We start from the raw sequence: 23,751 nt of genomic DNA, 5'->3' as shown, positions 1-23,751 counted from the left end.
CAAATTAGGGCAGTGCCTAACACCTAGTAAACATTCAATAAATCTTGGTTGTTGTTATAGAAAATTGGAAGAGAGAAGTCATATCCAGTTGGGCATAGGCCAGGAAAGCATTTATGGAGGAGGTATCATTGAGGAGCCAGGAAGGGGTGGGAGAGGTAGGGAAGGCTCAGGTTACTTGGGGCCTGTGAGTAGCAGTGAGAGCTATTGAAAGATCCATCCACCCAAAGCAGCAGGAGTCAAAAATATAGAGGGCCTTGAATGCCGAATTAAAACCTCTGGAGTTAACCACTGGGCAATGGGAGCCACTGCAGGCTTTGCAGCCAGAGGAAGATAAAGCATGTTTCGGCAGCAGTCAAGTTGGCAACTTTGCAGTTTTACCCTTGAGTGGCACCGACTTCCTTCCGAAACCAACAATTCTCCATGGACTAAGGGTTTGAAAAGGAAAGGAGAGGTGGAGAAAAGGGAGTGGATAACTACAAGCTAGGTGGGGAGGAGGAGATGCAAAGTGCCCGTGGTGGTGAGAAGTGGCAGAAAGGCTGTCTTTCCCGACTGCTCGTGGCTGGGGCCGCTCGGTGACAGAACTCGAAGCCTAAGCTACCTGCTCCTCTTTGAAGAGTCCAAGTTTCCGCCTCAATTTGGGGCTTCGTGTAACTTCCAGTTTTTTTGGCCTGTGCAGAGCGAGCGTAGGGCATTAGGACCCAGCGATTGTTATAGTGAGAGCGGTTGAATCTCGATCTCTCAATTTTTCTCTCGAGCTCCCTCCTCTCCCTTTGTCATTCTAGCTGCCTGCTGCCTCCGCAGCGTCCCTTTAGCTGTGCCTGTGCTAGCTGCCTGCACTCTAGACTGACCGGCTGCGCAAAGCAGGATTAGTTGGGACCTGCCTTGGTGACCCCATGGCATCCCCCAGAACCGTAACTATCGTGGCCCTCTCAGTGGCCCTGGGACTCTTCTTTGTTTTCATGGGCACTATCAAGTTGACCCCCAGGCTCAGCAAGGATGCCTACAGTGAGATGGTAAGTGAAGCCAACGGGTGATGAGGCGCGCACCCGGACGGGGTTGTGAGGACCTCTCCCCCTTCTTTCTCAGTCCCCGCTCCCAGTCCCTCAATCCCCACCCCCACCCCGGACCCTCCCTCCTCCCCAACAACTTTGCAGCTCTGAAGCAGCAGCTGGACTAGAGCGGTTTTATTTGTGGGCTATGCTGGCAGCAACTGTTCTGGTGTGGCCGCTGGATGCCAGTTGGGGGAGGGGCTGCCCAGTGAGCCACCCACCCACCAACCCCAAGTAAACCAGGAGGCTGAGACCTGCGCAGCACCTGTCACTGGCAGGAGCCTTCCCCTCCTTCCAGCACACACCCAAAGTCTGGGCCACCAGTCTGCCAGCCTGACGCCTCTCCCTGGAGCTAAGAGTTTAGCAAGCTGGAGAGTTGATTTATTTTAGGGAAGAACAAAGGGGAAATAGGGATGGAGCCGGGGAGAATGGACTACTTGAAGAAGCAATTTGTAGGGGCTGGCGAGGTATCCCTCCAGCTCCCAGAGTGGCTATCTGGATCCTGGAGACAAAGCCGTTTTGGCCCAGATAAAGGTCACTGAGCTTCTGCTTCTTGCCCTTCTCCCGAGGGAGAACTGGCTGTTTTGTTTTATTTTGTTTTGTGTGTAGGCTAATCTACTAAATCTGCAAAGTCTGCTTTTTCTCTCCTGCAAAGCAGTCCATGATCACCACCTTGACTCCTGTGCCTGCCCAGGGCCAGGTTCCCTGCAGGCTTTCCCCCTCTGCAGAATCGGAATCACGGAAGGTGACTGGCCAAACATCGCCTCTGCAACCCGGGGTGGTGGGGGGTGGAGACTGCTTTCCCCAGTTGGTCGATCTGAGGACTTGCTCTTATGCTATGGAGTACTAGAGATGGCAAGGGATGTTTCCAGCACTTTCGGTCTCTCACCTCTCTCCCTGTCACTTTGCCTCTTCCTTTCCCCACCCCAGTTGAAGGGCACCTGCTTCTTGAAGCTTTTGCCAGACTACCAGTAATGGGTGTGTGCCGGGGGGGTGGGGGGTGAGGCACATTGCTGTGCTCTCAAGGTCAAGAAGGAAAGGAGCTGAGGGCAGGAACAGAAAGGGTGAGAGACAAGAGACAAGAGGGACTCTGTTAGGGCCGAGGCAGAGAGAAATAGCCTCACATGTTGAAGGAATTAATAGCTCTCCTGGAACCCACTGCAGAGCTTTCCAGGGCCCCTCAACGTGAGCTGCAAATGGATGGAGTCCGGCAAATTATAGATGCTCAGAAAATGTTTGCAGGCAGCCCTGGCTTCTGTCTCAGGGTTTGAGCCAGAGCTTGCCATTCCTTTCTCATCACAGGCTCGCCCTAGGGTGGGGGAGGGGGGCTGCGACTCCTGGGGTTTAGGTCTAGCCCCAGTGGCAAATCCCAATATGCTCCTCTTTCTCCCCTTCCCTCCTCCCAGAGTGTCGGACCAGATGGGAGTGAAATCAGGTCAAAATGAGTTATCCAAGGCAGGCTGCATTGAGGAGGGGAGGGGTGGGGTGGAGTGGCAGAAGCCACCAAAGGGCTTGAAGAGGTTGGGGCAGAGGGACAGGGTGAAAGGGAAATGCCACTATGGTTTTGTCTTGGCTATCGTAGTTTGGTGTCAGAGTGTAAATACGTGACTATGCTCTGGCTTTACTTTTCGTATGTAGCTATGTTTATGTGTTTGTGTGTGTGCACTATAGGTATTTTTAAGCGTATGGGGTGTAGCACCCTTCTTCCGTATACTCCCTGTCCTCCTAACTCTTGCTCAGCTGCCTTAGTCCCCCCTCCCCCCCCCGCCCGGGCTGCACCTTATGTACAGTGTTAGGCTCTGCAGGCAATCCAACTAAGATGGAGTCACGGGGAAGCTTCCTGCCAGCTTGGCAGGAGCTCCCGAGAAGGACCAGCCACAAATGGGTTTACAGTAGGTTTCTTCCTAGGGAGTGGAGCTGTTTCTTGCAGCCCAGTGAAAGGCAGAAGAAACAAATACTAAGATTTCATACTATACACAAGAACATATTTAAACAGGTATAATCTGAGACAGCAGTATAGAGCCATTGTGTGTATACGTGTGTGCATGTGTGTCTATGCACACTCCAGTGCGTCTCTGCTCAGGGGCTTCTGGAGGGAATGGAAAGACTACATTGGCAGGTAGACATCACGGTGGTGGTGTGAAGCTTGAAGAGGATTTTCACACTGCCCTTTTCCAGGGTCTCCTCCTGCACTGAGCATCAGAGCACAGGCTAGCAGAGGGCTCTCTGGCATAGACAGGGCCTACTGCGTAGTGCTTAGGCTTAGCCCAGCTTTATATATTTGAACCATAGGAAAGGGGAGGGGACATTTAGTTCTAGTACAAAAGAGGTACTCAATGTATTTTCGGGATGGGTGAATGAATGAGTCATTGTAGCATTGCCTTGGCTGGTCACCACCTTTCAGATTTTTCTGGTTAGCTCTTGATTATGCAGTTCAGGGGCCATTACCTGCTTCTTAGAAAGGGGCCACAGTTCCTCAGAACCCCAACCCTACATCAAATAGAATGATTCTGTGGAATTTTCTATGTTCCATATAGGAGTGATTCCTCTGCATTGATGGTGTTGGTCATAGGTTGATTGCAGTGGTATTTCTTATAAGATCTCAAGGCATTGTTGTTGTTGTTTTAAGATTATTTGTTCTTTAAAACATCTCTGCATGGTAGCTTCATTTTATTTTTTTTCCTGATGGGTAAACTGAAGCAGATCAAGTTTAATTACTTATCCAAGGTTTTAGGGTAGGCTGTTAACGGAGCAGATGTTAGAAGCTAAGACTATGACTTGATATTCCCAGTAGGGGGATCAGTAATGGTCAAAACTCTTGAGTTTTTTTTTTTTTTTTTTAATGCCAGAACCTACAACTGATTCTTGAAAATATTTGGCACATTCTTCCTCCTTTTTTGCATCAGTTCAATTACCCCATCCTTATTTTTGAAGTTTGTTTCACTTCAAAACTAATTCTACAAATTTACATGCTACAGGATTTTTTTTTTTTGGCTTTTAAGTTAATTTTTTATTTTAAAACCATTAGTGCTATGTTTAGGTGTTATCTCTTCCATGGACAATCACTGCTCAAAAACCAAACAGACGAATTAACTATGAACTCTTCTTCTGTCTCAGCTGGAGAATCCAGGAAAGTTTAGTGGAAACAATGCAGGCTTTGGAGTCATACAGGCTTGGATTCAAGTGTAGACACTCTTGGTGTCTCAGTTTCCTTATTCATAAAATGGGGATAATAAAACCTACCTCGGAAGGTTGTAAATATTAAGTGAGATTGCATAGGAAAGTGTCTGGTGCAGCGTTTGTTATAGTAGACGTTTAAGAAATGCCCTAGGTGAGGTGATAATGATAACTGAATGTATTTTATGCAGTGGTTTCCTAACTCATTTGAATGGTCAGTTTAAGGGATTGAGCTCAGTATTTAGATGGAAGAATAAGATGCTATTTTCACGTGCCCTGCTGAATAGGCCTTTATACAATGAACTCATATTGAAAAATCCACTCCTGCTACTGGGTAAGGCACAGTAGGCCCCATGCAGAACTTCAGATGCATTTCTGAACAGCCTGTTTGGCATGCGTTGTCCCATACCTCCTCCAGATTTAGCAAGTAGCATTATAGAGTACTCTAAATCCCACATGAATTCAGCATGACCAGCCAGTCCCGCGACTAAATGCCTTCATTAGCTCATTTGAAACTGAGAGACAGCACTTATAAGTGCTGCTAAGCAGTGACTGGGTACATATGAATGTTTGACTTGCTTTCAATTTGGTATTGTGCTTTATGTAGCAGTGTTTCTGTCCCGTAAGCACAGGGAGCCACACGTAGAATGGTATGAAAATACTAAAATCGTGTCACATTGAAGCCAAAGGATTTGGGCTGTGGGGACAATGGGACAAGTCTTGGATCTTTCATCCCCTCATAGTAGATTCCTTGATCTGATTGATTAGCTTATCTGTGGTTAAATGCCCTCCTGTTTGTGTAAACCCTGGGGGAAACACTTCTAACTTGTTTGGGCAGTTTACTTAATGTGCATGGGCAATCTTTTATGCTTCCAATCACTAACATCAATTGCTTTCCAACTAGGTAATAAGGTAGTAATTCACTGAGGCATAGACTGCTCTCTGGAGTGGTACAGGATGTTTAGTCCCTTACAGGGGAACTGGAGATCCTGCGATACAAAGTGACATGGCTTAGTTCACGCAGCAAGCCATTAGGAACTAAACTAAACTACACGTTGAAGCTTGGGTCAAGGAGCTTGGAGCCCTGAAAGGCTTCAGAGCGACCTAAGATGTAATATGGGGAAGGTGGAAAGACCTGCTTTGCCAGCCAGCTTCCCCTTTAGGTGGACAGTGTATGACAGTGAAAAGCAGAATTGCCTAAAAGGTATTTAGCATTCATACACATATTCGGCAATTAAACATGTGATGGGCTTTTTATTGCACTTAACACTGATCTATGATTCACATGTGGCTTTTATTTTCCCCTACAGAAATTTTGGGAAATCATACATGAGTCAGTACATTTTGCAGCACTCCTGTAGTCTTTATGGTCTATGCGACAAGCAACCAGGCTGAGACTTTTAGATGAAATATATATATATATTTAAGATGTTGCTTATTTATTTGAGAGGTAGAGTTACAGAGAGAGGGAAAAACAGAGAGAGAGGTCTTCCATCCAAAGGTTCACTTCCCAAATCCCTGCAATGGCTGGAGCTGTGCCAATCTGAAGCCTGGAGCCAGGAGCTTCCTCAGGGTCTCCCACGCAGGTGCAGGGGCCCAGGCACTAGGGCCATCTAGATGAAATATATTTCCATCAATGCCCTCTTTGGCTGGCCTATCCCTATACGTTTTACTGAAGTATGATGTGGCCTTATGTAAGATCCATATAAGTGTACAACTCAAGGATGTTTCAGAATTCTCCCATGTAACCAGCACCCCACATCAAGAAACAGCACATGGCCACCTGCCCAGAGGTTCCCCTCAGGGCCCCTTCCAGTTACTAGCTCTCCCCAAGGGTAATTACTATCTTGACTTCTAGCAATGTGAGTTAGTTTTACCTGTTTTGGGACTCTATATGAGTGGAATTACATGGTATGTTAGCCCAATCATTTTTTCTTTTTTTTTTAAGATTTATTTATTTGAAAGTCAGAATTATAGAGAAAGGTAGAGCCAGAGAGAGAGGTCTTTCATCCGCTGGTTTACTCCCCAAATGACCACAAGAGCCAGAGCTGAGCTGATCCGAAGCCAGGAGCCAGGAGCCTCCTCTGGGTCTCCCACACAGGCACAGCGGCCCAAGGACTTGGGCCAACCTCTACTGCTTTCCCAGGCCATAGCAGAGAGCTGGATCGGAAGTGGAGCAGCTGGGACACGAACCGGCGCCCATATGGGATGCCGGTGCTGCAGGCCATGGCTTTAACCCACTGTGCCACAGCACTGGCCCCATCATTTTTCCTTTTACCTAATTGGCATACGTGAAGTGAAGTGGACCAAACCACTTGCTCTCTGTTCTCATTTTGTCCTATTAACTGGCTCGGGTCGATTATTAATCGTAATGAAAGATGAATATTATTTGACAGTCTTGAGCTGCTTAAGTTTAATGTCATTAATATGAGATCATGGACCTTGGGTGTTATGAAGAATAAATGACAAAAAGGCAAAAAAAAAAAGGGGAGGGAGGGTAGGTATGACTAAAGAAAGGCCCCATATGCTTTTGACTCAGGTCTGAATCATATGTCTTCATACCACAAGAATGGACCTGCTTGATTCATTGCTATTAGCATTAAATAATTACTGTGACTTGAAAACATATGAGTTTCTAGTTGTGTGGCGTATTAATGATAAAACGTGTGCATATGCATGTGGGGGGCTCTCTGTTGATATTGCGAAGCTATATTTTTTGACTAAATCTCCAAAATGCTCATCTATTTTACCAAATGGAAATTGAGGAAATAAAATGCTTAGAAATTTTCTCCAAGCAATTTAGGGGTGAAACTAAAATTGGAATTTAGGTTCTCTTAAGAATTCTGGTCCAGGAGCCAGTGTTGTGACCTAGCAGGTTAACATCTGAGTGCAGGTGAGTCCCCTGTTCCACTTTTGATCCAGTTTCCTGCTCATGCACCTGGGAGGACAATGGAGGATGATCCAAGTGTTTGGGCTCCTGCCACCCATGTGGGAGATCCAGGTGAAGTTTCTGGCTCCCCTCAGCGTGGCCCAGCGCTGGCTGTTGTGGCCACTGGGAGAATGAACCAGAGGACAGAAGAGCTCTGTCTCTGTCTCTTTCTCTCCCTGATGCTCTGCCTTTCAAACAAATAACTCTTTTTAAAAAGACTTCTGATCTATAGATATTGCTGGATGATTGCCTTTGACTGAAGGGATTTGAAACATTTGACTAAGTCCTTTCTTGCTTCCTTCCACTACAAAACTATGGTGTCAGGGTCTGGGTCATTGCAATGGAAAGAAAACAGACCCAACAAAGTGAATCTATTAACTCTCTTTATTCTTACTATCAGTACAATTAAGGTCTTTAGAGACCTAGTTAGTATAGACTTAAAGCATGTGACCCTTCTATTGTTAGAATTGAGGTGGCTCTGGACCAAGCATAATGACGAGGCTGGCAATAGTAGAATTCTTTAGATGTCTCTACCCTGCTCCACAGGAGAAAGAATAAAGAGCTTCTGCTAATGTCAAGAGCCAACCGAGCTTAGCCCCATCTGCAACAAACTAAACATTCCCTGTCTGGAGTCCTGGAGAATAGATCCTATCTGTGTCTACTCAGCTTTCAATTAAAGATTTGATGAAATGGCTTATCCACGTGCAGTTTCCTCTAGAGAGAAGGAGGAATGGAAGAGGCAACAGGTGCATAACAACATCCACAGCTGTAGTTTAAGAGATTAAACAACTGAAAAAGTGGTATGGAGTTACACCAAGTAGAGAGAAAAAAAGATTGCCAAAGGCATAGGAATTTGATTTAAAGACACGGAATTTGGACTCAGGCTACTGATTCCCCTGTAGTATAGATAAGAATCTAATTTTGACTGAAGAGTGGTTAGTTGTAGCCAGAAGAGGAGAATTTCCAGAAGCCAACTCAGCCAGCATCTGGAAGTCTTGGCTCCGAACTGGCTGATAGAAGCTCATCTTTCCTCCTGTGTGTGTTAAGGCAGAAGCTTACACTTAGGAATTGCTTCTTGAGAAACTTTGTGCTACTAATTAAAAAGGGTCATTAAGTGTTAAGGAAGCCTCTTACGTATGGATTTCTTTCCCAAATCTCTGCCAGCTACCATCTGCAGAGTGCAGAGCTGGAAGGAGTAGGCAGGCAGCATGTGTCTAGGCTAATAGTGAGAGGGATAGGGCAGGCTTCTCATCACCACCTCGTGCCCTAAATTCACAGCTCAGCTCTACTCCACATGGGTCTGGCTCGCTTCAGCCCAGCATTTCAATGCTGCCTACTGGTCAACTGCTCGCTGAATCTCCCCCTCAAAAATTGATGATTTAACCTAGATGAGGAGAAGGAGAAAGAACAACTAGTACTTTGTGTTACCTAGGGTGAGATGGGCTTTTAAATAATGACAATCTCTGACAGGATGAGGCTGAGGGAGAGGTGAGACAGAGTCATAAAGTGCAAGTGAGAGTCTGACTTGTAAAATGTTTGATATTTTCCTCATCATGGATATTATTTACTGGGATTAATTGGTGCCCTTTTAAATGCTGCCTCCAAGGCAAGTAGCCTCATTCATTTCACCTTAGTTTTAGCTGTGCTCAGGAAAATGAGGCTCAGAGAAGGCAAATAATTTGTTCCTGGACACTAAATAGTGGCAGAACAGGGATTTGAAGCCAACTGTATTTGGATCCAAACCGTGCTTTTTCACTAAACCATCAACTTTTTTTTTTAAGTTTTATTTATTTACTTGAGGGGCAGAGTTACAGACAAGAGAGGGAGAGGCAGAGAGAGAGAGAGAGATCTTCCATCTGCTGGTTCACTCCCCAAATGGCTGCAACACCTGGACCCAAACAGGCCCAAACACCTGGACCATCTTCTGCTTTTCCAGGCCATCAGCAGAGAGTTGAATTGGTAGTGGAGCAGCCGGGACTCCAACAGGCGCCCATACGGGATGCTGGCGCCGTAGGTGGATACATAACCTACTATACCACAATGCTGGCCCCAACCATCAACCTTCTCGCAATCCTCATTGAGGATTTTCTTGTGCCACTCAAAAAAATAAATCCATTAAATAGAGGTATATTCACTTGTTCAGAAGTTAGAGACTTAACATTTGTTCCAAACCTAGTTGACTTTCTGCCTGATTTTTGTAGTTCAATCTTTCCTTAGTATCAGTGGGGGATTGGTTCCAGGATCCCTCTCAGATACCAAAATCCATACACACTCAAGTCCTTTGTATACAATGGTGCAGTACGGACAGCCCTCCCCATCTGAGGATTCCACATCCATTGATTCAGCCAACTGCGGATGGGAAATATTCGGTGGCAAGATCATCTGTACTGAACATATGCAGAATTTTTTTTCATGTCATTATTCCCTAAGCCAGGGATGGGGAACGTTACAGCTCAAAATTATTTGGCCTGGCCCTGTCAAGGCAACCACAGGTGGGACTTGAAATTCAATGCATCTATAGCATATAGCATATATATATATACACACACACACACGTATATATATATATCATTGTATAGCCTGCGCATGATGTGATAAATTTCCAAATGGCCTTTGGCAGGAGAAAGGCTCCCCACTCCTGCAAAGTATAAAAGCTAATTACATAGAATTTACATTATGTTAGGTATTATAATCATCTAGAGATGATCTAAAGTATACACGATGATGTGTGTAGGTTATGTGCAACTACTATGCTATTTTATTAAGGAAATTGAACATCCATGTGTGTGTATGTGTGTGTGTGAGAGAGAGAGAGAGAAAGAGGGGGGAGAGAGAGAGAGAAGGGAGGCAGGTCATGGAACTAATCCTCATAGTTATGGAGGGCAAGCTGTACTTAACTTGAATCTGGCACTTTTGACTAATATCTTCTTTTTAAAGGTTTGTTTTATTTATCTGAAAGGCAGCATGACAGAGAAAAAGGTTTTTTTTTTTCATCCGCTGGTTCACTCCCCAAATGGCCACAAAGGCCAAGGCTGGACTAGGAGCTCCATCTGGGTCTCCTCTGTTGGTGGCAGGGGCCCAAGCACTAGGGTCATCTTCTGCTGCCTTCCCAGGCACATTAACAGGGAGCTGCATTGGAAGCAGAGCAACCAGGACTTAAACTGGTGCTCATATGTGATGCCAGCATCACAGGTGGCAACTTAACCTGCTGCACCACAATGCTGGCCCCGATTTTTCTCTTCTTAAAACTCCTCTTTGGCTTCCCTGACCAGTTCCTCATTCCTTCCTGTTCCTTGCCTTCCAACCCCCGCCCCCCCCACCTGTTCCTCCCAACAGGCTCTCATATTTAGAGAATGGTAACACATGTCTACCCAGGCACCCAAGTCAGAGACCTAAGAATCTTCTTGACTCTTCCCTTTCATTCAGTATCCACACCCAAGAAAACAGCATATTCTGTTGATTTTTTTCATTAAGTCTTTTATTGGGCAAATCTTTTCTAGAACACTGAAAAAAATATATAGGTCCATTAACTCTGGGAGGTTAATACATAAGAGAGCACCTGCAGCCAGACCACCCACAGTGATCATGTGGCCATGTTCCCAACTAGGACAAAAGAGCTAAGTTCTGCTGATTTCGCTTTCAAAGTGTTTTTGACTCTAGACACTTCCCTGCATCCTCACTGTTATTATGCCAGTCCAGGTATCTCACCTGATGTCCTTGTCTGCAGGTGTAGCTTTCCCAATCTATCATCCACACTATTTTCAGAGGGACCTTCCTTTAAAGCAAATGATTGTATTGCTGCCCCTGGCTTATGGGACAAAGTCCAAGGCTCCACAGCAAAACAGATATAATTCTCCATGATCTGATTAATATCTATCGCCCCTGTCTCATATCTCAGGTCCCCTCTTTCCCTTGACTGAACCAGCGTTTGCAGCATATTAGGGCCTTTGCTCATCCAGATTCCTCTGCCTGAAATGCCCTTCCTTTATTGACATTGTAAACACTTGATTTTCTTTTAAGATTCTACTCCCGATTTTTTGTCACTATAGGGAGACTTGACTGCTTCCTCTGGTTGTCACCTCTATACTCACTACATAATTTTATGCAGAATGTGTAATAGTTTACTGACTGATATAGTTACATGTCCACTCTTCCCCTTATAAACTTCAAGCTTCAGGAGGGCAGGGCTTTTGAATAATTGATAACTGTATCTGGAGTAGTTAGTACAGTGCCTAGCAGTTAATAAATATTAAGGAGGCAGTTAATAAATATTGAATGAATGAATGTATTCTTAAAGAAAACAAAGCAGCAGGCCAACCCAATAAGACACTTGACAAAATCTCATCAGTTTGCTCCAAAATGAGGATCAGGTAAATCCGAATAGTGAAAACATGAATGATCTATTACTCTAAGATCACCAGTTCGGTTACTTTGTTCTATAACCAAGTGACTCCTTCTTCTGTCTTAGAATGTCTCCTTTTGGACTGTGTTTAGGCATATATTATACACTACTGGCCATGCTGCTTTATAATATTATTTTTGTATTTATTTACCTCCACTAGACTGAGAACTGCTTTTTTTTTTTTTTAAAGATTTATTTGTTTATTTATTTGAAAGATCAGGGGGAGAGGTCTTCCATCCACTGGTTCACTTCCCCAAATGGCTACAATAGCCTGAGCTGGGCCAGGAGTCAGGAGCCAGGAACTCCATCCGAGTCTCCCACGTGGGTGACAGAGACTCAAGTACTTGGGCCATCATTCATTGCTTCCTAGAAGTATTAGCACGGAGCTGGATCAGAAGCAGAGTAGCTGAGACTGGAATTGGCACTCCAATATGGGAAGCAGGCATCATAAGTGACTTAATCCATTGTGCCATGACGCCGTGCCCACTGAGAGCTTTTTGACCCTGTCTTATTGGTGTCTTCATCTCTAATACATAATCCATAGTAGGTGTTCAGTAAATATTTGTTGAATTCAAACTAATGAAATTAAACTAGGCTAACCAAAGTAGTATCTTGACAAGGCTTGGGGATTTTTTTTCATGAACATGAGAATGAGTTTCTCTGAGTATATTTTATAGATATAGCAGGAAATAATATTTGCATAGAGTTTTATTTTTCTATTTTTTTCTATTATTTTTGTATTTATTTACCTCCACTAGACTGAGAACTGCTTTTTTTTATAAAGATTTATTTTTTCATTTTATTGATTCCACAAATGTAAACTCTAGCTCAGTTCTTTTCTGAAACATCACAGATTGCAAATTAGGGAAATCCAAATTAGTTAGGCCTTACCATACTGTGACTTGCCTGGTTTCATTTTGCTTTGTATTCATATACATCTGGCTTTGGACAAAGGCAGAGACTAGAAAATGTGGATGCAGCTGACACGTAGTGGTTTTTGTGGACCAAGTGAATTTTCTTTTTTAGATTTTTCATGTTGTTTATGATTTACAATCAGAATTTTTAAATTATAAAGCCACTTTCTCTGCCTTATCGCCCTTTGTGCTTGTCTTGATCCATTCAGAGTCCTATAACAAAATATGATAAAGTCGGTAGCTTATAAGCAACAAAAATGGATTGCTCACAGTTGTGGAGGCGAAGAAGTCCAAGACCGAGGTGATAACACCTCCTGTGTCTACGAAGACCCACTCCTTATACACACTGACTTCCCTGTCTTTACATGGTGCAACGTGGCAAACAGACGCCCCTCCCTGGGCATGGACCCTATTTATGAGGGCTCCATCCTCATGATCTAATAACTTCCTCAAAGCCTCACCGGCTAGCGCCACCACCCTGTGGTTGAGGATTGCAACATATGAATTTGGGTGGGGGAACACAAGCATTCAGCCCATAGCAGTGCTGCTACTGAGGTTTAAATCATGGGAATCCCAGATTACTTGCTTTTTGCTTACCTTAAGTACTAGGATTTGGTTTAGGGTCCAAAGTGAGAAATGGCGCACCTTTCCTTGGCTGGCATATATGGAAAGGGGAATGGTAGGGAAGAGGGACCCTGCTTGTGTTTTCTTCATTCCAAGGTGAAAATCATGGTTAACCAAGTGGTTTCCTTATGATATTCCCACTCTAGAAGCGTGCTTACAAGAGCTATGTCCGAGCCCTCCCTCTGCTGAAGAAAATGGGGATCAACTCCATTCTGCTCCGAAAAAGCATTGGTGCCCTCGAGGTGGCCTGTGGCATCGTCATGACCCTTGTGCCTGGCCGTCCCAAAGATGTGGCCAACTTCTTCCTGCTCTTGCTCGTGTTGGCTGTGCTCTTCTTTCACCAGCTGGTCGGCGATCCCCTCAAACGCTACGCCCACGCTCTGGTGTTCGGAATCCTGCTCACCTGCCGCCTGCTGATTGCCCGCAAGCCGGAAGAGCGGTCTTCTGAGAAGAAGCCTCTGCCCGGGAATGCAGAGGAGCAACCTTCCTTATATGAGAAGGCCCCTCAGGGCAAAGTGAAGGTGTCATAGGAAAGCGGAAGTGCAAAATGTGGACCTTGCAGGCAGTTGCCTCTTGTGACACCCAGGAAGATGTCAGTGTGTGTTTTTCATTTGATTGATTTATCCTGGGGCAAAGGGAAAAAATATAATCTGCAAGTTAATGTCCCTATTGGCTTGTGTACATCTGTCCCCTAAAACGATCTCCCCACATTGACATTTGTGCGCCACCTTTAATCACTCTGGGGCAACTCCCATCTTGCTGCATGTACATGTATACGGCTACTATTGAAGTGTCTTTGTGAGATGGACTCCAGCACGCATGTGACTGTGAGATTATGTGTGGGGAAAATGTGCTTCATTAGTGTGTGTGTGCGAGCGCGCATGTGTGCGCACTCACGGGTGGAGAGGGCTCTTATCTTGAACTAATCCTGCACAGCTATCTTTCCCTGTATACCTTGATTTCAGCAAAGGCAGCATAAAATAAACCCCCTATGAAGAGAATCCCACTTCCTTCGGTATAAAACAAGTGACCCGTTCCCACAGCTGGGGGCAATCCCTGCCTAAATTGAGCTGAACACTTCACTTCATCACTTTAGGCAAAGAGTTCCTTCCATGTGAAACGCTAAGTTAATATGTAAAATTAATTAGCCTCTACTTCCACCGTTGTTTAAATTTTAAATAGTCCATATTGAGTTTCCTTACAACAAGGAGGACCTGCAGTTGAAACAGTCTAATTCTTCTACGAAGAACTAGGGGATGTTTCACGAAGAACTAGGGGATGTTTCACCCGGCCCTGTCCCAGCCCAACCGACTCCGCCCCTTACTAACAATTTGAAATTAAGCTTGTTAGCAGACAGCCTTTTATGAGCTTCTTAAGCCCAAAGCTGCCTCACTCCCACTATTCCCAGCAGCTAACGAGGACTCGGCAGCTGCTCCGCTGGCGTGGCTGACGCGGGCAGGGATTGGTCCCGTTAGAAATCTGTGAATCTCCAACTCTAGCTGTTCTGTGAAATCATTCGAAATTCGGTGGAGGAACTGTATCCAGTGTTTCTCTGCCTAACAGACTCACTACCTGTATTGCTGGTGGAAGCAGAGTCTAACACCCCAGGTTTGTCTCCTCTACACCTCTAATCATTCGGGTGGGTGGAGTTCAGCTGGGGGAAGGACGTTTGATCCGGGTTAGTTGGATTGAGCAGTATGGACATTTGCTTTCTTCACTACATACTGCTGTTTCTCCTTGTTAGATGTGCTTTGATGGTTTTAACATTATTGTGTCATGGGGATGGGGAAAGGGTGGGGGGGTTGTGTGTGGGGAGAGTACTTATTGTATTTTCTTCAGTGTCATTGTTCTTGGTAATTGATACCTCTGTGTCTTATTTCATTCATTCTTTCAAAATAAAAATTTTTGAAATTTGGAGGAACTTGTCTGGAAATAGCAAAATCTGGAAAGAAAGGTTCACATCAAGGGCTTCGGATGAGGGAGAAGTAAAAGAAGGGGGAATATAATCCTTTAATAAATGCACTGCTGAGGTTGTCAACTTTCTAATCGCAATTAAGTTCTCCCGCACTTTTGTGATTTTTGCACATAAGGCAAAATGTCGTAGAATTAGGATCACAGTACAATTTCTAGGTTTGGGAAATTCTACTAGATTAGGTGATGCCAAAGGAAAGTAGAAAACATTATTTCGGAAAAAATTGAAGGTATGTGAAATAAAGGTGAATCCCGGTCTCTCACTTAAATTTGTGGTGCAAATTGCAGTGTCACAGACTTGTCATGTCGGGCAAGGTATTTCACCACTCAACACTCCGGCCTCATCGTACAAAAATCAGGTTGCTGGCCGGCGCCGCGGCTCACTAGGCTAATCCTCCGCCTAGCGGCGCCGGCACTCCGGGTTCTAGTCCCGGTCAGGGCGCCGGATTCTGTCCCGGTTGCCCCTCTTCCAGGCCAGCTCTCTGCTATGGCCAGGGAGTGCAGTGGAGGATGGCCCAAGTGCTTGGGCCCTGCACCCCATGGGAGACCAGGAAAAGCACCTGGCTCCTGGCTCCTGCCATCGGATCAGCGCGGTGCGCCGGCCGCAGCGCGCCGGCCGCGGCGGCCATTGGAGGGTGAACCAACGGCAAAGGAAGACCTTTCTCTCTGTCTCTTTCTCTCACTGTCCACTCTGCCTGTCAAAAAATAAAAAAAAAAATTAAAAAAAAAAATCAGGTTGCTGAGGTCTTAAAATCTGTTCCGACTCATATTTCTTTGAGTCTACGAAATGATTAAAAGCATAAAGAATGACTTGAGAAATTTTTAGTTTTACTAGAGAAGTTAGCATAGAAAAAAATAGAACAGTCTCAATTTTTATGCATGATTAAGTAAGAGCTGGAGAAACTACTATGAAAAACATAAATGTGGTAAGTAGTCATTTCTGTTGTATTCTTTCCCAAACACATCAATTTAATTCATCTGTTGCTAAGATGGTAGTTTCTTCCTACAGTTTTGCCTAAAGTTTATAATCTTGTTTTAGCCTCAACGAGTCAATGAGAAACGTTAAATTTCTTTTCCTCTCATTAGTAAGAGGGTTAAACTAGGGACTAAGTTCAGATCTCAGACAAAGCCCCTGTTGCTGTTTTTAGCCAGTTTTTTTTTTTTTTTTTAAGGTCATTGAGACCTCAAAGTTAGGAATATTTCTCGTTGACAGCCGACTACTTGCAACATGGCACAACATCTGGCAGGGGACACACGTTTCAAGGAACCTTGGAGATTTTCCGCACCCATTCTCGGTTAAACGAAAGCGGATCCAGTTCTTTCCTACCAACTCTCGGGCTTCACAGAAGGCAAACGACTTTAACTTAAATCTCTGCATGGAGACATTTTCCTACAAAGTCCCGACACTTGGGGTCAATCTGGGCAAAACGATCACTCTAATTGATCATATTAAATTCAAGAATCTTGATACTAGTCCTGTTCTACGCAAAATGACGAATGCCAACATTATTAGAACAGGGAGAACGACAGCCAATCAGCTGACTCCAGCAGCAACGGCCCACTCGTCGCGCGTCCCAGTCTGGTTAGGCGGAGCAAACTATTCTCTAATTGGGTCTGCGTCAGCGTCGGCGCGCGCGCGCCACCTCCCGCCATAGAGCTGTACTCGAACCAATCAGGCTTCAGCAGAGGGCGCCGCTCCGCCCAGTCGTCACCTGGGTCGTTGCGGAGGCGCATGCGCAGGGCGGGGCCTGCGCCTTTGAATGTGGGCGGCGGTGTTCGGGCTCCGGAGGCTGTGGGGCGGCGGAACATATTAGGTGAAGTAATTTTAAAAAGAACCGCGCCAAATGGGGCGCCTGGGCACGAAGCGGGTCGCCTGACTTCTGAAGGCGAGACTATCCTGAACAGTGTGGCTGCGGCTGGGTTTTCTCCTAGCCCGGGAATCGGCTCAGTGGGTCAGTCGTTGGCAGTTTTGCTCTGCCGGGTGCCGAAGGGGTCGTTGGAAAGCGCTGGGCGGCGGGTTCAGTGGATGAGGTCAGAAGCTGCTCCTTCGCCCTTGTTTCCTGGACTCTAGGAAACAACTCAGAACCCGGGGCCTCCCTTGGGGGTGAGCATACATACTACTCTCCTGCTCTGGCCTTGTCGCTTCTGGGGAGGTGGGATTGAGTTGTTCTGACCATTCCCTTAGTTTTCCCCCCGTGAGGCCCAGAACTAACAAGTCATTTCTTAGTTCTTCTCTTTTCTTTCCCCCACATCCAGTTCTTTCATTGTGTTTAGTACGCTCTCCCTCCAAAACAAAGGAATCCAATAATTTTCACCTCTACCGCGCTACACACCTTAGACCCCGGGGAGACCACAGCCATCCCTCTTCCGGACTTACAAGAGGCTTTTAAGCGCGCTCTTGCCACTCCTTGACCCCCATTTCTAGTTTCCACAGTGCAGCTAACCCCTCAATTCTAGTCACCGCAGTGCAACTAACCATGGTCTTCCAACACAGCTCAGATGGTGGTGCTCCGCTCCCTGACCACTCCCCCACCCTGCTGTCGCTGCTGTTTCGTTGACACACAGAACTTTTTCTTGCTTGGGAGTCTTGGCATGTCTTTCCCTTCCCACCGTGTAATCCTCTTGCACTAGATCTTCACGTGGCTGGTTCCTTCATGACGTTCAAATCTCAGCTGAAAGATCAGGTCATAGAGGCTTTGCACCCCCACCCCATCTCTGTCACATCACTTTGTATTCATTATTATTTACTTATTTATTGACTGTCAGCATCTCCTTCCCCCACTAACTTTCATGACAGCAGGGACCTTGACTGATTTATTATTTTATCCCAGGTAACTGGAATTGTGCTTGGCACATAGATGACATTCAGTAATTATTTACTGAATATATGAATTAATAAATGGGGAATGTTTCTGTTATACTTAGTCTGACCAACAGTTTGGCTTCTCAACGATGCTGTTTGAACTTAGAACTAAGTGGGGAGCCTAAAGACTAAAAGCAAATTCAGTGTGATGGAGAGATTTAATGGGAGTGGAAAAAATTGAGTTTGTGAGATGGGTTTGTTTTGGACTTGCTTATGTGATATAGCTGTTTTTTTATTTATTTATTTTGACAGGCAGAGTTAGACAGTGAGAGAGACAGAGAGAAAGGTCTTCCTTCCGCTGGTTTACCCCCCAAATGGCTGCAACGGCCCATGCGCTGCGGGGGATCCGAAGCCAGGAGCCAGGTGCTTCCTCCTGGTCTCCAATGCGGGTGCAGGGCCCAAGCACTTGGGCCATCCTCCATGGCCTTCCCGGGCCACAGCAGAGAGCTGGACTGGAAGAGGGGCAACCGGGACAGAACCGGTGCCCTAAGCAGGATTAGAACCCAGGGTGCCGGCGCCGGTGCCACAGGCGAAGGATTAGCCTAGTGAGCCGCGGCGCCGGCTGATATAGCTGTTTTAAGAGAGAAATTTCTATGTTACCTGTACTCTTACTACTTCTTTCCCACAAGAAGACCAGTTCAGCTGATGAATTTTACTTGGGTGGATTGTTTCTATTTAGGTAAAGGGCTTTCTGAGAAAGTTAACCTATAGGTTTTGTTTTCTGGATTATTGTCAACTTCTTTGTCGTGTGCCTGTTACACTCTAGGTACTGTCTACTAAATGTGAGACTATGGGCTGATGTGGTCCTTGTCTTTGTAGGGAAAAAGGTACTGTTTGGCTGATGAATGGTAACTTGACACTTGTTTCTGAATAGAATGCATGCAGTAATGATGCCTCAAAAGACAGGTAAGAACTATCAGGCACAAAACAGACCGTCACAAGGTAGCAGTAGTTACCAGACCAATCTCTCAGCCTGCGAAGTAAAACAGAAACCAAGTGACTCGAAAGAAAACAACCCAATGCAAGATGATGAACATGCTGATGATCAAGATGGAGACGTGCTGCAGATAGCAATGGAGTACTTTGAGAAAGGTAAAGGCACATTGTTTCATTCACTTATTTATTGATTTATTTATTTTAAATATTTATTTTATTTATTTGAAAGAGAGTTAGAGAGAGAGGTCTTCATCCACTGGTTTACTCCCCAAATGGCCGCAATGACCAGAGCTGAGCCAATCTGAAGCCAGGAGCTAGGAGCTTCCTCTGGGTCTTCCCACGCAGGTGCAGGGGCCCAAGGCCTTGGGCCATCTTCTGCTGCTTTCCCAGGCCACAGCAGAGAGCCGGATCCTAAGTGGAGCAGCCAGGGCTCGAATCTGCGCTCATATGGGATGCCGGCACTGCAAAGTAAAACAGAAACCCGGAGACCTGGAGAAGGCTCCTGTCTTCGGATCGGCACAGCTCCGGCCGTTGTGGCCAACTGGGGAGTGAACCAGCAGATGGAAGACCCTCTCTCTCTGCTTCTCTTTCTCTCTCTGCGTAACTGACTTTCAAGTCAATAAATAAATCTTTAAAAAAATAAACTTCATAGGCAATTCCAATATAATATACAGCAAGAGTTTGGGAAGCTAGCATCGAAACAAATGATAGTCTTAAGTTCAATTCTTTTAATTGCTTAAAGCAGAGATACTAAAGCATGACTGTTTTCTTCACTGAAGATAACTATTGCTGTTAAATCTTCTAGAGTTTTGGGGCAGCTGTTGTGATTCTGTGGGTAAGCCACCCCTTAGTATGCCCACATCCCATATCAGAGTGCCTGGTTCGAATCCCAGCTGATCCTGTTCTGATCCAGTTTCTTGCTAGTGCGTCCTAGGAGGCAGCGGCTGATGGATTAACTGCTTGAGCCCCTGCTACCCACATGAAAGATCCGGATGGAGTTCCAGGCTCTTGGCTTCAGCCTGGCTCAGCCTTGGCTGTTGCAGGCATGTAGGGAGTAAACCAGTGGGTAGAAGATCTATTTCTCTGTTGCTGAGCCTTTTAAGTAGATGGAAATAAGCCTTTTAAAAACTACAGAATTTTAAAAGAATTTGAAGGGTTTTTAGGAAGTTTTTTTTTATATAAAGTCATTCCTTTAAAGACCCCCAAGTTGTAATTGTTGAGGCTGAGGATTGAAAGAATTTTAAAGGTCTTGCTATTTAATATTGTTCCTTTTTTCCAGATCCCATTAGAAGTTTACGGAGTAAAGATAAAATCTTGGAAAAGCACTTGATAACCGTGGAGAATGTGGCTTGGAAGAATGGATTAGCTCCAGAAACAATTGACATTCTATTAAATGTGGCACTCAGTGGCAGATTTGGTATGTCGAGGGGGTACATTTATTAGCAGTTTGCGATTCGTTTTGCCTTTCAGACTTACTCATTGCAGTCAGTTGCAGTTCTTTATTTTTACTGTTCTCTTCATAAGATAAATTTGATTTGGTAAGGTTATAAAATGTGCTTTAGTGTGTCTAGATTACCTTATGAGCCAAAATTTTGTGTGCACATATGCTGAAAATAACCAGTTATCACGTATCTTTACAAATAAAATGCATAAACTCTTGCCTCCAAATACACAACAACCATTTTTTTTTTTTTTGACAGGCAGAGTGGACAGTGAGAGAGAGGGACAGAGAGAAAGGTCTTCCTTTGCCATTGGTTCACCCTCCAATGGCCGCTGCGGCCGGCGCGCTGCGGCCGGCGCACCGCGCTGATCCGATGGCAGGAGCCAGGAGCCAGGTGCTTTTCCTGGTCTCCCATGGGGTGCAGGGCCCAAGCACCTGGGCCATCCTCCACTGCACTCCCTGACCACAGCAGAGGGCTGGCCTGGAAGAGGGGCAACCGGGACAGAATCCGGCGCCCCGACCGGGACTAGAACCAGGTGTGCCAGCGCCGCTAGGCGGAGGATTAGCCTAGTGAGCCGCGGCGCCGGCCTCACAACAACCATTTTTAACACTTTTCTGCAGAAGCATAGAAAATACTTTGAATAGTGTTACTGGAAGACACCTTAAGAGATTGTTAGTCTACTTCATTGCCTTTAGGTTTATTTATGACAAGTTTATGTTTATGCTGTCTCCGTCACGGTGTCTGTGACCTTAACAGCCAAGATACTTTTTGTGCAAATGTCTATTTCATTTTCTAAGTTCATTGGTGGTATGGATGGAGATTGGGAGAAATTCTTAGAAATAATATCTGGTCAGTATCCTTTCTACTTGAAATCTTCTCATATCTAAATTCATACTGCAAAGAAATTTTAAACCCTAAAACCCACATTAGAAAGGTGAGGAAAAATGGTTTAGAATGATTAAGAGACTTAATACCAGACCCATAGCTGAGGAAATCAGGTCTTCATTCCAGTGTTTATGCTGCACCACATTGCTACTGTTTTTTTCTACTTAAAATTAAGACTGCTATCAAAATTAGATGCTCTATGTACTAAGTATTTCCTGGCCCTTGGATGTTATATTCCTTCCTATATACCAAGCATCATATTTTTAGGGATGTGTGTGTGTGTGTGTTTTAAAGTAACAACAAATTATAAATCGAATCCACTGTGTGACTCTGTTATTTAATTTCTCCACTCTTTCCTTATTGATTCTCTTTTTTTCTCCCAGAAAGTTGAATCAGTTTTTGTACTTGGAGGTGCTTTCAGATTGTTTGATTTATTTGTTTGTTTGTTTTGTTGTTGTTGTTGACAGGCAGAGTTAGGCAGTGAGAGAGACAGAGAGGGAGTTATAGAAAGTGAGAGAGAGACAGAAAGGTCTTCCTTCCATTGGCTCACTCCCCTAATGGCCGCCACGGCTGGCGCTGCACTGATCCAAAGCCAGGAGACCTCCTGGTTTCCCATGCTGATGCAGGGACGCAAGCACTTGGGCCATCCTCCACTGCCCTCCCGGGCCACAGCAGAGAGCTGGAATGGAAGAGGAGCAACCGGGACAGAACCGGCACCCCAACCAGGACTAGAACCCAGGGTGCTGGTGCCGCAGGCAGAGGATTAGCCAAGTGAACCATGGTGCTGGCCAGATTGTTCGATTTAAATGTCATCCCAGGAATCTATTTAACTGATCAATGTCTACAAGATAATTCTACCCTTTCCTTCTCTTAAAACATCTATAGAACACACAGGTTTTTTTTTTTTTGTTTTTGTTTTTTTTAAAGGCGTATTTATTTATTTGAAAGGCAGTTGTAGAGAGGCAGAGGCAGAGAGAGAAGTTTTCCATCCACTGGTTCACTCCCCAAATGGCGACAATGGCCAGAGCTGTGCCAATCCAAATCCAGGAGCCAGGAGATTCTTCCGGGTTTCCCACATGGATGCAGGGGCCCAAGGACTTGGGCCATCTTCCATTGCTTTCCCAGGCCATAGCAGAGAGCTGGATCGGAAGTGGAGCAGCCGGGTCTCAAACTGGTGACCATATGGGATGCCAGCACTGCATGTGGCAGCTTTACCTACTACGCCATAGCATAGGCCCCGCTTGGTATCTCTTAAGTTCAGACCTTTTGTGGGTTCATTTTCTCCTGAAAAAAAAAATCTCCAGTCTTTGGGTAAAGGAAGGTGGGAGTTCTTGGTGGGCTGAGGATATTTACTAATTTTGTGCCCACACTTTTAACCAAGCCTTGATTTTTGCTACGCGCCTTATCCTATCCCTGTCTTTGACAGTTTCCTGCACTTTATTTTGTAAAATTTATTTTTTTATTTGAATGAATTATGGAGAGAAAAGGAGAGACAGAGAGAGAGCGATCTTCTGTCCTCTATTTCACTCCCCAAATGGCTGTGATAACTGGGGCTGAGCAAGGCCAAAACCAGGAGCCAGGAGCTTCATCTGGGTCTCCCTTGTGGGTTCAGAGGCCCAAGGACTTGGGCCATCTTCCACTGCTTTCTCAGGTGCATTAGCAGGGAGCTGGATTAGAAGTGGAGCAGCTGGGACTCGAACTGGTGCCCATATGTGATGCCGGCGCTGTGATGCGGCCTCACACACTATGCCATGGTGCTGGCCCAGTTTCTTGCACTTTCAAGTGTGAGTCTTTCCAGAGTTGTGTGGGGACGGATAAACCTTATTGCTCATCAGGTCCCTCCATGTGGATACTTTAGATACAGCTTCCTGTACCTTCTAAGCCACTTGTCACTCAAATCTTTTTTTTTTTTTTAAATTTTACTTGAGGGGCTGGTGTTGTGGCGTAGTGGGTAAAGCTGCTGCCTATAGTGCCGGCATCCCATATGGACACTGGTTTGAATCCTGGCTGCTTCCCTTCTGATCCAGCTCTCTACTATGGCCTGGGAAAGCAATAGAGGATGGGCCAAGTTCTTGGGCCCCTGCACCTGTCTAGGAGACCCAGAAGAGGCTCCTGATCCTGGCTTCAGATCGGCACAGCTCTGGCCATTGCGGTCATCTGGGGAGTAAACCAACGGATGGAAGACCTCTCTCTGCCTCTGCCTGTCTGTTACTCTGCCTTTCAAATAAATAAATATTTTAAAAAAGGGTTTTTTGAAAGGTTACAGAGAGAGAAAAGGAGAGACAGAGAGAGAGAGAGAGATCTTCCATCCATTGCTTTACTCCCCAGATGGCTGTAACTTCTGGCTCTGGGTGAGCCAGGAAAAACCAGGAGTCAGGAGCTTCGTCTGAGTCTCTCATCTGGGTTCAGGGGCCCAGAGACCTGGGCCATCCTCTGCTGCTTTCCCAGGCCATTAGTGGATGGATGACCTCTTTCTCTCTCTTTCTGCCTCTGCTTCTCTGTAACTCTTTCAAATAAATAAATCTTCAAAAAATAAGAAATTATTTAAAAAGTCACCAG

The 23,751-nt window shown here is 45.4% G+C and overlaps 2 protein-coding genes across 11 annotated transcripts in view; both read left to right on the top strand.

Moving 5' to 3' along the window:
- Nucleotides 1-717: 717 nt before the first annotated feature.
- TMEM35A (transmembrane protein 35A) lies at nt 718-15,012 on the top strand. The gene is made up of 2 exons (XM_002720372.6): nt 718-1,013; nt 13,242-15,012. Exons 1-2 carry the CDS (start codon nt 894-896, stop codon nt 13,623-13,625), a joined length of 504 nt encoding a protein of 167 aa, XP_002720418.1. The 5' UTR covers nt 718-893; the 3' UTR covers nt 13,626-15,012.
- CENPI (centromere protein I) overlaps nt 14,564-23,751 on the top strand; it is a 71,470-nt gene continuing 62,282 nt past the window's right edge. For 2 of the 10 annotated variants that reach the window (XR_016228151.1, XM_089324517.1), the window contains exons 1-3: nt 14,564-14,703; nt 18,749-19,021; nt 20,145-20,282. Coding sequence is in view for 7 of the 10 variants with exons in the window: in XM_089324517.1 (XP_089180643.1) it covers nt 18,805-19,021; nt 20,145-20,282 (355 nt within the window). In the remaining 3 variants the exon portion in view is untranslated. Of the gene's footprint in view, nt 14,704-16,750; nt 17,171-18,748; nt 19,022-20,144; nt 20,283-23,751 lie in introns of those variants that run through there. The other 8 variants (XR_016228152.1, XM_008273128.5, XM_008273131.5 and 5 more) reach the window with 7 other exon arrangements.

The sequence above is a fragment of the Oryctolagus cuniculus genome, chromosome X, assembly GCF_051225735.1.
Source record: "Oryctolagus cuniculus isolate XC-2025 breed Fujian yellow rabbit chromosome X, ASM5122573v1, whole genome shotgun sequence".
Lineage (NCBI taxonomy): Eukaryota > Metazoa > Chordata > Mammalia > Lagomorpha > Leporidae > Oryctolagus > Oryctolagus cuniculus.
This window is presented reverse-complemented; position numbering and strand designations above follow the sequence as displayed.